The 12343-nt window shown below is 31.7% G+C and overlaps 3 protein-coding genes across 3 annotated transcripts; 1 reads left to right on the forward strand and 2 right to left on the reverse strand.

The window, feature by feature from the left end:
* Positions 1-3169: 3169 nt before the first annotated feature.
* On the reverse strand, positions 3170-4211 carry LOC147943290 (uncharacterized). The gene is made up of 2 exons (XM_087512194.1): positions 3246-4211; positions 3170-3175 (listed from the first exon to the last, which is right to left on the reverse strand). Exons 1-2 carry the CDS (start codon positions 4185-4187, stop codon positions 3170-3172), a joined length of 948 nt encoding a protein of 315 aa, XP_087368320.1. The 5' UTR covers positions 4188-4211.
* A 715-nt stretch (positions 4212-4926) lies between these two features.
* LOC147943291 (uncharacterized) lies at positions 4927-5037 on the reverse strand. The gene has a single exon (XM_087450882.1). The coding sequence runs from the start codon at positions 5035-5037 to the stop codon at positions 4927-4929; it is 111 nt and encodes a 36-aa protein (XP_087307008.1).
* A 3964-nt stretch (positions 5038-9001) lies between these two features.
* Positions 9002-10892, forward strand: LOC104785685 (NADPH-dependent aldo-keto reductase, chloroplastic-like). The gene is made up of 6 exons (XM_087513180.1): positions 9002-9306; positions 9577-9653; positions 9743-9830; positions 9975-10250; positions 10328-10576; positions 10681-10892. Exons 4-6 carry the CDS (start codon positions 10020-10022, stop codon positions 10765-10767), a joined length of 567 nt encoding a protein of 188 aa, XP_087369306.1. The 5' UTR covers positions 9002-9306; positions 9577-9653; positions 9743-9830; positions 9975-10019; the 3' UTR covers positions 10768-10892.
* Positions 10893-12343: the final 1451 nt, after the last annotated feature.

Raw genomic sequence — 12343 nt, forward strand, 5'->3', positions numbered from 1 at the left:
TGTCTTTGTTGTTGATCATTATGCTGTAAGCAAGTGGAGTTTGTATACAAATGATTTACTATGAACATTACTTTTAACCATATATAAAATTTCACTTATGCTTGTGGATGTTTTTTTCTCTCACTTTTAGATATGTAAAAAATCGAGTTTTATATGACTGACCAATCAAACCTAATTGGTTAGTATAGAGTAACTCACATTCTTCAGCTACAACCTTTAGAGATATATATTTGGCTATAATGCTTTCCACAGTTACATGCATGTTGGTCTCACGTTTTCCCTCAAAAGACCCCCTTCTTTCCTCCCTTTTAATGGGTTAATCTTGATTGCCTTATTTCCCACTAACACATTTGATACATGGATTTGTAATATTTGCTTCAAATCACATATTCCTCTTTGGAAAAGAAAAAAAATCAAGATGTAACAGACTAAGAATGCATATAGATAAAAACTTGTACACTCATCAGCTATTCAATCAAAGTAATTCAATTAAACTACAAAAGTTCAGAAAATTAATAAAATATAGAACAGAGAATTTTATGTTGGTCTCTCCCAATCCATCCCATTCCACCGTGTCAGCTGCTCTCCTTCCAGGCTGCATCCCCCTCTATTTGATTTCCCACTTATGTCTATGAATCGGTACCATCATGTTCTTCAATAAACGACAGAAACGAAGTCGATGTGGTGAAACAGGTGATAATAATATCTCACCTTTTGATGTTCTCTTCTTTAGGTTAAACACCAATTCTATAAATTTCTTGCATTTTCTTTTTTTTGGCAGATTCCAGATCACTCTAAAAGTGATTGTTATACATTATGTTTTTAAAAAGTTGTATATACAGATTAGAAAGTCATCAAAGACGAAATAAGTTACCTTTAGTAGATCTTTTCTTTCTAACTTGACTTGTCATTTGGTCGTGCTTATGCTTTCTAGAATTTGATTTTGTGTTGTCACAAGTATGTTTGGCTTTTTCTTCGGCACTCTCTATTTCCATGCTCATTTGTAATATTTCTATATATTATCAAAATGTTTGATACCCAGAAAGTATAAGAAATTATAATTCAACTAAATATTTTAAAAAATTTATTTACAAAAAATGTAAACTAACCTAGATCATGAACATCCTACAAAAAAAAAAAAAAAATTAATATTTATACCATGTTTGTTAGAAAAAATAAATAGGTTAAAGAAGAACATATATAAAATTATAATTATACCATGTTTGTTAAAAAAAATTTGGCTTATCCGTAGCTCTAGCATCACTGCATATCATCATGCTTCTCGTATCTTGGTTTTGGTTTTTCCAGAAAGTCAAAAAATAAAATCTGCACATTGAGAATCAAAAACATTAGCCATGCAAAAAATATGGCACACGTACTTAATAACATTAGCCATGCAAAAACATGAAAACCGGAAAGGCTAAAATTTTTGAAGAGACTAAAAGTTAACAAAACTAAGATTAATGTATGAACTTAATAGTGTCGACTAACAGTAATAATAATCTAACCGAGAAACACTACAGGTCATTCGCAGCAAAAATATTAAATTACCTTGAATTAGAGATTGATGCTTGAAAGTTAAAAAACACTTCAATAATACAATTCTTTAGTACTCAGAAAACAATTTTTTGAAACTTGTTTATTTAGTCAAGAAAAGTTTATATATAATAAACAAAGGGGTGTAAGACATAGAGGTGTGAAATGTAAATGTGTAAAAATTAATAGATGTGAAACATGGAGGTACAACAAAGAGGTGTAACACATAGAGGTGTGAAATTAAAAGGTGTAAAAATTAATAGATGTGATTTTTGAAACCAGGTGGTAAAACAAAGAGATGCAAAGACTAAGGAGGTGTTATTTAAAAGGTGTAAAAATTAATGGATGTGATTTTTGAAACCAGGAGGTACAACAAAGAGATGCAAAGACTAAGAGGTGTGATTTAAAAGGTGTAACAATTAATGGATGTGATTTTTGAAACCAGAAGGTACAACAAAGAGATGCAAAGACTAAGATGTGTAATTTTTGAAAGATGGGGGTGCGACGAAAAGACATGATTAATAATTTTACACCATTGGATTAAAACTGGAACTAATCTCATCCGTTGGATTAAAAGTTGACACAAAAAGTGGGTTTGCTATTATATATAGATTTTTTTAGAAAAAATAAATAGGTTAAATAAGAACATATATAAAATTATAATTATACCATGTTTGTTAAGAAAATTTGGCTTATCCGTAGCTCTAGCATCACTGCATATCATCATGCCTCTCATATCTTGGTTTTGGTTTTTCCAGAAAGTCAAAAAATAAAATCTGCACATTGAGAATCAAAAACATTAGCCATGCAAAAAATATGGCACACGTACTTAATAACATTAGCCATGCAAAAACATGAAAACCGGAAAGGCTAAAATTTTTGAAGAGACTAAAAGTTAACAAAACTAAGATTAATGTATGAACTTAATAGTGTCGACTAACAGTAATAATAATCTAACCGAGAAACACTACAGGTCATTTGCAGCAAAAATATTAAATTACCTTGAATTAGAGATTGATGCTTGAAAGTTTAAAAACACTTCAATAATACAATTTTTTAGTACTTAGAAAACAATTTTTTAGTACTTAGAAAACAATTTTTCGAAACTTGTTTATGTAGTCAAGAAAAGTTTATATATAATAAACAAAGAGGTGTAAGACATAGAGGTGTGAAATGTAAAGGTGTAAAAATTAATAGATGTGAAACATGGAGGTACAACAAAGAGGTGTAACACATAAAGGTGTGAAATTAAAAGGTGTAAAAATTAATGGATGTGATTTTTGAAACCAGGAGGTACAACAAAGAGATGCAAAGACTAAGGAGGTGTGATTTAAAAGGTGTAAAAATTAATGGATGTGATTTTTGAAACCAGAAGGTACAACAAAGAGATGTAAAGACTAAGAGGTGTGATTTAAAAGGTGTAAAAATTAATGGATGTGATTTTTGAAACCAGGAGATACAACAAGAGAGATGCAAAGACTAAGAGGTGTGATTTTTGAAAGGTGGAGGTGCGACGAAAAGACACGATTAATAATTTTAAACCGTTGGATTAAAACTGGAACTAATCTCATCCGTTGGATTAAAAATTGACACAAAAAAGGGTTTGCTATTATATAGATTTGCTCTTGATGACTCACATCTGGGGTACAGTCAAGAATTATAGAAAAATATTTAGCCTCTTTAATAACACTTGTGATCGAAAATCTAACCTTAAAATCAAGGGAAACCAGCTCGTTTTGAATGTTATGACCAAGGTAATGGTGATATATATCTTGAGTTTCAATGCGTCTAATGTGATCTTGCATAATTAAATCAAATTCTGCAATCATTTCAATCATTCCTAAAAAATTACCATTACTATCTTGGTAAAGTTTCTCATTAGATCCTCTAAACGCTAAATTTCTTTTAGCAAGACATTTAACAACAGCAATTATTCTACATAAAACTTGCCTCCAACGTATTTTTTCTTTTGCAATCTCTTTTTGGAAATCTTTATCAATTGTTAGATTATTTTGAAATCTAACTTTTAGCTCATTCCCAGTCCTCATGTTAGACATATGCTCCTCACTTTTCTCATGACTTTTTAGTCTATCACTAATATGTTTCCAGTCTCTTAATCCTTCATTTGCTAATAAACTTGAGTTACCATGAGATGTAAACAACTTACAACAAAAACAATACACCTTATCAACATGCTTTGAGTAAACTAACCATTTTCTATCATCAATCTCTCCATTACACAACTTTCTAAAATAATGCTTATATGCAAAATGCCTTTTAGTATATTCATCAATAGGATACTCAAGATCCAACTCTCTTTTTGGTCCTTTTTCAATCAACAAATCTCTTGTTTTATTATCAAGATTATTCCAGTTTCTAGGATCATAGATATCAAAAGGTGGAATTAATTGCTCATCAATATTCAAATTACCATCCTCATGAGGTTCATTCACTATATCATCTAATCTATCACTATCATTTAAGTGATCACTAGGATCCACACTAGGATCCACATCTACACTAGGATCCACACTAGGATTCTCACTAGTAGTGTTTCTTCTTTGAACAAACTTATCCAAAGCTCCTCTCTGTGTTTTCACAAATTCTTCATCTTTCCTTTTTCTTTTTCTTTTTTCACATCCAGATACCATGTTAAAAAGAAGAAACAATGTCACCTGAAATTTGTGTAGAACAGCTGAACGGTCTAACCCGCGAGCCACCATGGATGTGTATCAAAGCATCTTTACAATAGATTTTGTTACAATTAATTTGACATTGTATTGTATATTGAGTAATTTAGTACATAATATTGTTGGATTTCTTTACATATATTGTTAATATCCTACTATATTAGTTGGGAAGTACAAATATAAAAACTAACCTTAAAATGTGTAAAAAATTACATTCAATTGCAATTAGAAAATCTTAATTAAGATTAAATAATTAATTGTATAAATATTTCTAATTCAAAAAACGAAAATAGGAGAAACATCAAATAAAATAAATTGTAGAAAAATAAAAACAAATCTTTTAGAATCAAAACTAATTTGTACTTTAAAAAAACTAACATATAAGATTTTTTATACATGTTAGTTATATATTTTTACTTACTTCACAACTATAGCAAAGATTTTACAAAGGTTTAAATAATTTTATTTATCACATGCAAATGTTTTATTGACAAGTTTTCAATAAACATTTTTGAAATACAAAAATTATAATATAAGCAACAAATGTTTAATCACATACCACTATAAATAACATAATAACAAAATAGATTATTACAAATTTTCATCAAAAAAAAGTTTAGCCCGCAGTTTTCCGCGGGATAGTACAATGTGGAATATTGCCAATTGGTTTTGAGTTGGAAGTCTACTATCTAACATGGTATCAGAGCCCGGTCCGCATATACTCAACCCAATCACAATCGGCCCGGTCCAATAGTTGGTCCGTCGATTCATGCCCGAACATACCGAGATTGATGCCTAAGGAAGCCATCATCTCGAGGGGCGTATTAGGGATACAATATCTCACATTGGAAGTTGAGTAGGATTTTAAGTAGTATATAAAATATGGGTCTCTCCAATCATTGCCAATTGGTTTTGAGTTGGAAGTCCACTATCTAACAAGTACCTAATCATATATATAAAAGTAAGGTTTTGGTCTCTCCTTATTGGTTGATTTTAATTTAATATATTTTTTTTTTTATTATTATTTTTTTTTGATTTTTAATTGTTAATTGCTTTAAAAAATATTTAAGACCTGATTAATACAATACATTTAATTCACAAATTAAAATTAAATTATAACTGAAAATAAAATAAATTATGCATTAATCATATTCAACCATTCAATTTTATTCAAACACAATAAATTATTATTGTAACTCCATAATTCTAAATGTAACTTCCATCCATTCTTATCATATAAATAAGCATTTTCTCATTCTCTCATATTGTCATCATTTTACTTTCTCATTTTCACATGCTCTCATTCTCTTCCACTTCTCTCATTCTCTTCCATAATATCTCAAATCATTTTTCATTTTTTGTTTGTTTTCAATTTCTTATTTTTGTTGTATGGGTTACAAAAAAATAAAAAATAAATATCATTGTAATGTTTTAATGCTAAATTTTAATTTTAGAGACTATATGATATGTCTTTTATCTTGTTTTTATTTTTAAAGATTCATCTCCATTATCTATTTGGATTATCATCTTATATGTAATCATTCTCTCCTCCTCTCCCACTAATATCAAATGTTGTTATATCTCATATGTGTTGTAAGAGTTTGATTCTATATTTTAATTTAGAAAGTATTATACATATTTAACATTGTTTTCAATTTTTATTTTATTTATATAAAAGTAAAATATTTCTTTTCTATTTCTTGCCTTTCTAATCTATTCATAGTTATTTTTTAAATTCCATAGTTAAATTTACACATATGTTGGATTTAACAAAAATCAAGTTTATTTGAGAATTAGATGTTTCTATTCCTTTTAAATAATCAATGTATAACATATTATACTTTTGAATCAAATTATGGACCCACCAACACTCACTTTTAAATTAAATGGGTTTTAATTTTAGGAGTTGGAAAAGTATTAAAGTTTGTTTGTAACTCCCATAATAATATCATAGTAGTGTTTTTAATGAATTTAATTTAATATAATAGAACATATTAAAAATGTATAAGTATATATATAATTGCTCTTTTGTAACTCTCAAATAGTTACCTTTGATATATCGATTTATGTATCTATATATACATTTTTTAAGTACATTTTGTGTTTTACCCTTTTAGTTATGGTTTTTTTTTTTTTTTTACAACTTTAGTCCTTAGTATGATATTTACATACCTAATAAAGATTATTTCCGCAATCATTTAAATATAGCAAACTAATAAACTCTAGACAATATAGCCAATGGAAACTAATAAAAAAAAAACTGAAATCGAATCTACATTTCCTATTCTTATTATACATTAATCCGATATAGTATAGGAAATGGAAATTAATTACTATACGTATGGAACAACTTAGTGAAATATTAGTTGCCTTAATCATAAACCTTTTGCATTAATTCAAAATTTCCATATATATATTTTTAGATTTTTTACTTGCTCACCAATATTTTCTCGATCATATCACATCTAACTTTACCATTTTCAAAGAATTATATAAATGACGTTTCAATAGCAATACAAAAATGCATCAATTCATATACAATTTAGTATTTCAACTGGCAAAGTAACCTTCTTGGTTGAGACATTTGATTGGTGTTGGCGATAAACAGGTGCACACTTATTCCTTTATTAGTTTATTGGTACAAAATGTTAATGCTTTCTTTATTTCATCTCTAATACCTACTCTTTTCTTATCTTAGGTGGTTTAAAATCCATTTTGAGAAAAAAGATTTGGTTTGACGATACGTGAATATGCAACCTTCTGGTTAGTGATTAATCTAAATGTTTTTGTTTGATTTATTTCATATCTACACTATTTTTTTTTTTTGACTCCATGTAGTTATGTCACAAATACATGTTGAGAAAGAAACCAATTCTGAGTTTAGCTCACGGTGAGCTGCTCACCTTTCTAAGTATCCTTTTTATATTTGTTATTGAATATATACTATCCTCTTGACTTATCAAGCTTTTCAGTTTTTGGTACACCCCAGGATTTTGCTTTGATCCATTTGTATATCTTTTCAAACGATTGGGAGTAAACTAAAGAGGATGTTGAGGCCACAGAGGAGGAAAATATATAGGAAGAGGAGAGAAGAAACAAATGAGTCAAGAGGATTACAGGTTTCTTTTCCAAGCATTGATGTCAAAGTCGCATAATTGATATGTCCAAGCCTCGCATGCCACTTAGTTTGCTCACTTATCTCTGCAAAACATAGACAAGTATTGTCTTGTAACCCCATCTGAACCTTGTACAAACGATTTCTAGATTTTTCTGTTTTCACAAGTAGGTTCCCATCATCATCTCTTATGGTCAAGTAGTTTCCTCTTAGTCGTATGTCGAATCCTACTTCAGTAGCCTGTCCAAGGCTGATGATATTACTTTTAAGATCAGGAATGTAGTATACATCAGTCATTGTTCTTGGCTTGCTGTTCTGATCAACAAACGCTATAGTCCCCTTTCCTTTGATATCAACTCTAGAATCGTCTCCAAAACGTACTTTGCCAGTTATAGAATTATCAAGCTTGTTGAAATATCGTTTATCTCCAGTCATATGGTTGCTCGCACCATTGTCGAGATACCATATGTTGTCTCCCCTTTCGCTTGTCTTAAACTTGCTTGGTATGCATTCCTTCTCATTCAAGTAGACCTTTTCGTGTAACAGCAGCTCATCAGCCTCCTCTGTATCTTTGTTATTAACTTCTTCTGCTTCTTGAAGTTTGAGTAAACGATCTGGACACTGTGCTGCAAAGTGACTGATTTGATCACAGCGGAAACATGTGATCTGTGAGGGGTTTCTACCACCGTAACGACCCCTTCCTCGTCCTCTGTAAAACGATCTACCTCCACGACCTCTTCCTCTATATCCTCCGTTTTCACCATTGTAGTCTCGATAAGGTTGACTTGTTTGTGATTCATTATTAGTAAACATCAGTTTACCTTGATCCTCTTGATTATCTTCTTCCTCAGCGATACGCTCCTCATATGCTTTCAGACGCCCAACAATATCCTCAAAGCTGATGGTATTCAAGTCTAAGACCTGTTCTAAAGACGCAACTATCTGAATAAATTTTTTCCGCGGAAGGGTGTTAAGAAACTTCTTAACAATCTTCGATTCTTCAATATTGACTCCTAAGGCAGCTGACTTCGAAGAGAATGTAGCTAGTTTTCCCGAGTAGTCATCAATACTCTCCGATTCTTTCATCTTTAGGCGTTCAAATTCTGCCATAAGAGTTTGAAGTCTTGCTTCTCGGACTCTCTCAGCTCCGACGTGTCTAGAGCGTATAGCTTCCCATACCTTCTTTGCTGTATCCAGTTCTCCAACTTGCAGTGTCAGGCTCTCTGGTATCGACTGAAACAATAAGGCCATCGCTATATCGTTCTCAAGTGAATCAACAATTTTACCGGTCTCTGGTTCAATGGCATCCCAAACCTTGTGTACTCGAAGGGCTATCCTCATCTTCATCGCCCACACGGTGTAGTTGGTCGATGTTAACATAGGACAGACAATCGATGGAGATCCTCCTCCTACTTCTTTAGGCCGTGGTGTAGCTACGGTGATTTCTGACATGTTTCAATGGATCCTTGCTCTGATACCAAATATAGATTTAAGAGATAGTTTAAGAACACAATTAACAAAGAATAACTCTCTTTATTAATACCAAAGAAAATAACTCAAAACTTTGGTCTCTCTCAAACTCTCAATCTCTTAACACCTCATAAGTTGTGTCACATCTCAACACATACTTATATAAGACTTTGCTAATCCTAATCCTACTAGGAATCACACATATTAGATATCTCCTAATACACTTGATCCTTATCTCTCTAATAAACCCAATTATAGTAGGACTAGAACTATCTTCTAACTCAAGCTTCTTTCAAGCTTATCCCAACACGAAATTTGTTTTTTCTTTTTATTTGCTTCCTATCTCTTTTAGATATTCTCCTCTGTCGAGCTTTATGAATCCATACTTTTTTTTTTTTTTTTTCTTGTAAAAAAATTATAATCCAATCTTAACTCTAATTGCAGATTGGTTATCGTCATATTGATTGTGCTAAGCTGTATGGCAACGAAAAAGAGGTAGAAACACACACAGATATTTCTATCTTTTTGGATCTTGAATTGATCTTACTATTATTCATTGATTCTAAAAGAAACGTGTTCTTCTTTATTGTGTTTGATGGCAAAGTGTTTATTTATACAATTTTTTTCAATTTTGATTGATAATGCTGATGGAAAGAGTCTTCACTATGTTTGCATGTGCCTTTTAGCTTGTCAATGATCTGCTTTTTGTTGTTACATTCTCAATCTCTTTGAGTTTTGTTGCTTTCCTCTGTTTCTCTTTCACAGATTGGGGCTGTTCTGAAAAAATTGTTTGAAGACAATGTAGTGAAACGTGAGGAGTTGTTCATCACCTCCAAGCTCTGGTATGATTTGATTTATCTAATGCATGTTTCTGTAATTAAGTGTAGCTAGCTATAACCATTTTGCATTTACAAATTGTGTATCATCATAGGTGTACTGATCATGACCCTCAAGATGTCCCGGAGGCATTAAACAAAACTCTGCAAGATCTACAGCTTGACTACGTTGATCTTTATCTTGTAAGCATCACTTCCTTGTAACATTTACATAATTTATATTATTAACAAGTGTACAAACCTGTTTTTATACACTTCAAACAAAATCTACATAGCATTTCGGGGAAAGATTATTGCATAACATTTTGTTTGTGATTATTGTTGAAGATTCACTGGCCTGTACGGGTAAAGAAAGGTTCCGTTTGACTTAAGATGGAGGACCTTTTGCCTACAGATATTCCTAGCACATGGAAAGCGATGGAAGCACTCTATGATTCAGGCAAGGCACGAGCCATAGGTGTAAGCAATTTCTCCACCAAGAAACTAGCTGACCTCTTGGAGTTAGCTCGTGTTCCTCCTGCTGTTAACCAGGTCGAATGTCATCCTTCTTGGAGACAGACCAAGCTACGAGAGTTCTGCAAATCCAAAGGGGTTCACCTCAGTGTAAGCATTACTACTCATCTCATCAGTTCATTTAATTTGTACCTTATACTTTTGATTAAATGAATATGTTTGTGCAGGCATACTCGCCGTTGGGTTCGCCAGGGACAACGTGGCTCAAGAGCGATGTTCTGAAGAACCCTATACTGAATATGGTCGCAGAAAAGCTCGAAAAATCTCCTGCGCAAGTAGCGCTTCGCTGGGGACTCCAAATGGGTCACAGTGTGCTTCCCAAGAGTACCAATGAAGGAAGAATCAGAGAGAACTTTGATATTTTTGACTGGTCAATACCGGATGACTTGTTCGTTAAGTTTTCTGAGATTGAACAGGTACGTACGTTCTTAACATTTCATTGCAATAAGTTAGTTGCTATGCTATTTCTCACAGCTTGATCTCGAACTAAAAATTACAAATATTTGGATTAAAAATGCAGGCTAGGTTAGTGAATGGTTCCTTCCTTGTTCATGAGACACTGAGCCCTTTTAAGTCTCTTGAAGAATTATGGGATGGCGAGATATGATGTTTTAGCTCATCTGTTTGATATGTTTGTTTTCTCTGATGGACTTGTCAATTTCTTGTGGATGTTGTCAGTGATATATCCAATTCGTTTCTATTGAATTTTTATTAAAAGAATCTTATTATACATTTTGTAATGTATTGTAGTTTTTACATTTGATCTTTGTATGTGGTTGTGAACATACCAATCAAACTCATGCATTCACATTACATTAGAGCTAAAGAAAAGACCAAACTAGTATTCAATCTCTGGATAAGATAAGGATTCAGTCGGAATTGATGATCAATGTGTCAATATGTTGTATGTTTGAGATGGCATATCCTAAATCCCACATCGAAAAAGAAATATAAGAAAATTTTCAAAATTAGTAAGACCACCTCCCTTGGTCATGTTATGGGTGTCTTTAGTAGTTGCAACACTCCAAAAGATCATTTTTTATATTCACGAAACTAATTAAAGACTTTGAATATTTTTTATTTTTGTTACAAAATCTGTTTCTAAAGAATCCGCTTACTAGAGAATCTTATCTTGATTCGGACCAAAACGTGTCACCATCAGAGAAGAAGGACAGCAAAGAGTTAACGAATAAGATACATGCGACCGTCCACGTAATGAGTAATATCAATACTTACTAGAATTAAAGAAAGGAAAAAGACAATTTCTCCGCACGCCCCTGTCTTCCTCTCACACTTGTCACTGTTTAGATTTCTTGAAATAGTTGGACGTTACCAAATACTGACTGCGTTGAACACATCTGAATCATGGCGAATGAGGTCAAATGCTTCGAGCACAGTTTAATTCTTAAGTTTCTTGTTAATTGTCTTTGTTGTGTTTATGGCCATATTGTTTATTTGATAGACAATACTGATGAAAAGAGTCTTTAATATGTGCATTTGGCTTGTTACATTATCAATTTCTTGAATCCATGTTGTTGTTTTTTTTCTCTCTGTTTCTCTTTCACAGATTGGGGCAGTTCTGAAAAAAATGTTCGAAGAAAATGTAGTGAAACGGGAGGAGTTGTTCATCACCTCCAAGCTCTGGTATATTTTGATTGTATAATGCTAATATGCCTAAACGTAAATTGTATTGTCTACTATACAAAGACATGCATGGAAAAAGGTTAAATAAGATCATTTACTTGTTAAGAGGTTCATCATGTGTATCTTCTTAATTATCACATACTAGAAAATGTGAACTAGAGTGATCATGACAAACGTTGTTAAATTAAAACTCCTTATAATGATTTTTTTTTTCTTTTATTTTCTTGTAGACTTTAATTTGTAGTAAAAGCTCACTAATATTAGATTAGTTCCAAAACTCTCAAGACAATACCCGTAGATACGTATATAGTTTCTCCTATAACTTACGTAGAATTGGGATTGAGAAACCTTCTCCAATTATGCAAAACGTTTTAGTTATCGTATATAACCAAAAAAGAAAGAAAAAAGAAAGAAAAAGAAATAGTTGAGTATAAAAGCAGATTCTCTTCCAATGCATTATATATCTATCATTGGTGGTTGAAATAAATAGTGCAAATTAACCTAGTTGACAGGCATAACTTTCCTTTGAAATTTATAAA

Source organism: Camelina sativa, chromosome 5 (assembly GCF_030686135.1).
Source record: "Camelina sativa cultivar CO46 ecotype springtype chromosome 5, ASM3068613v1".
Taxonomy (NCBI): Eukaryota; Viridiplantae; Streptophyta; class Magnoliopsida; order Brassicales; family Brassicaceae; genus Camelina; species Camelina sativa.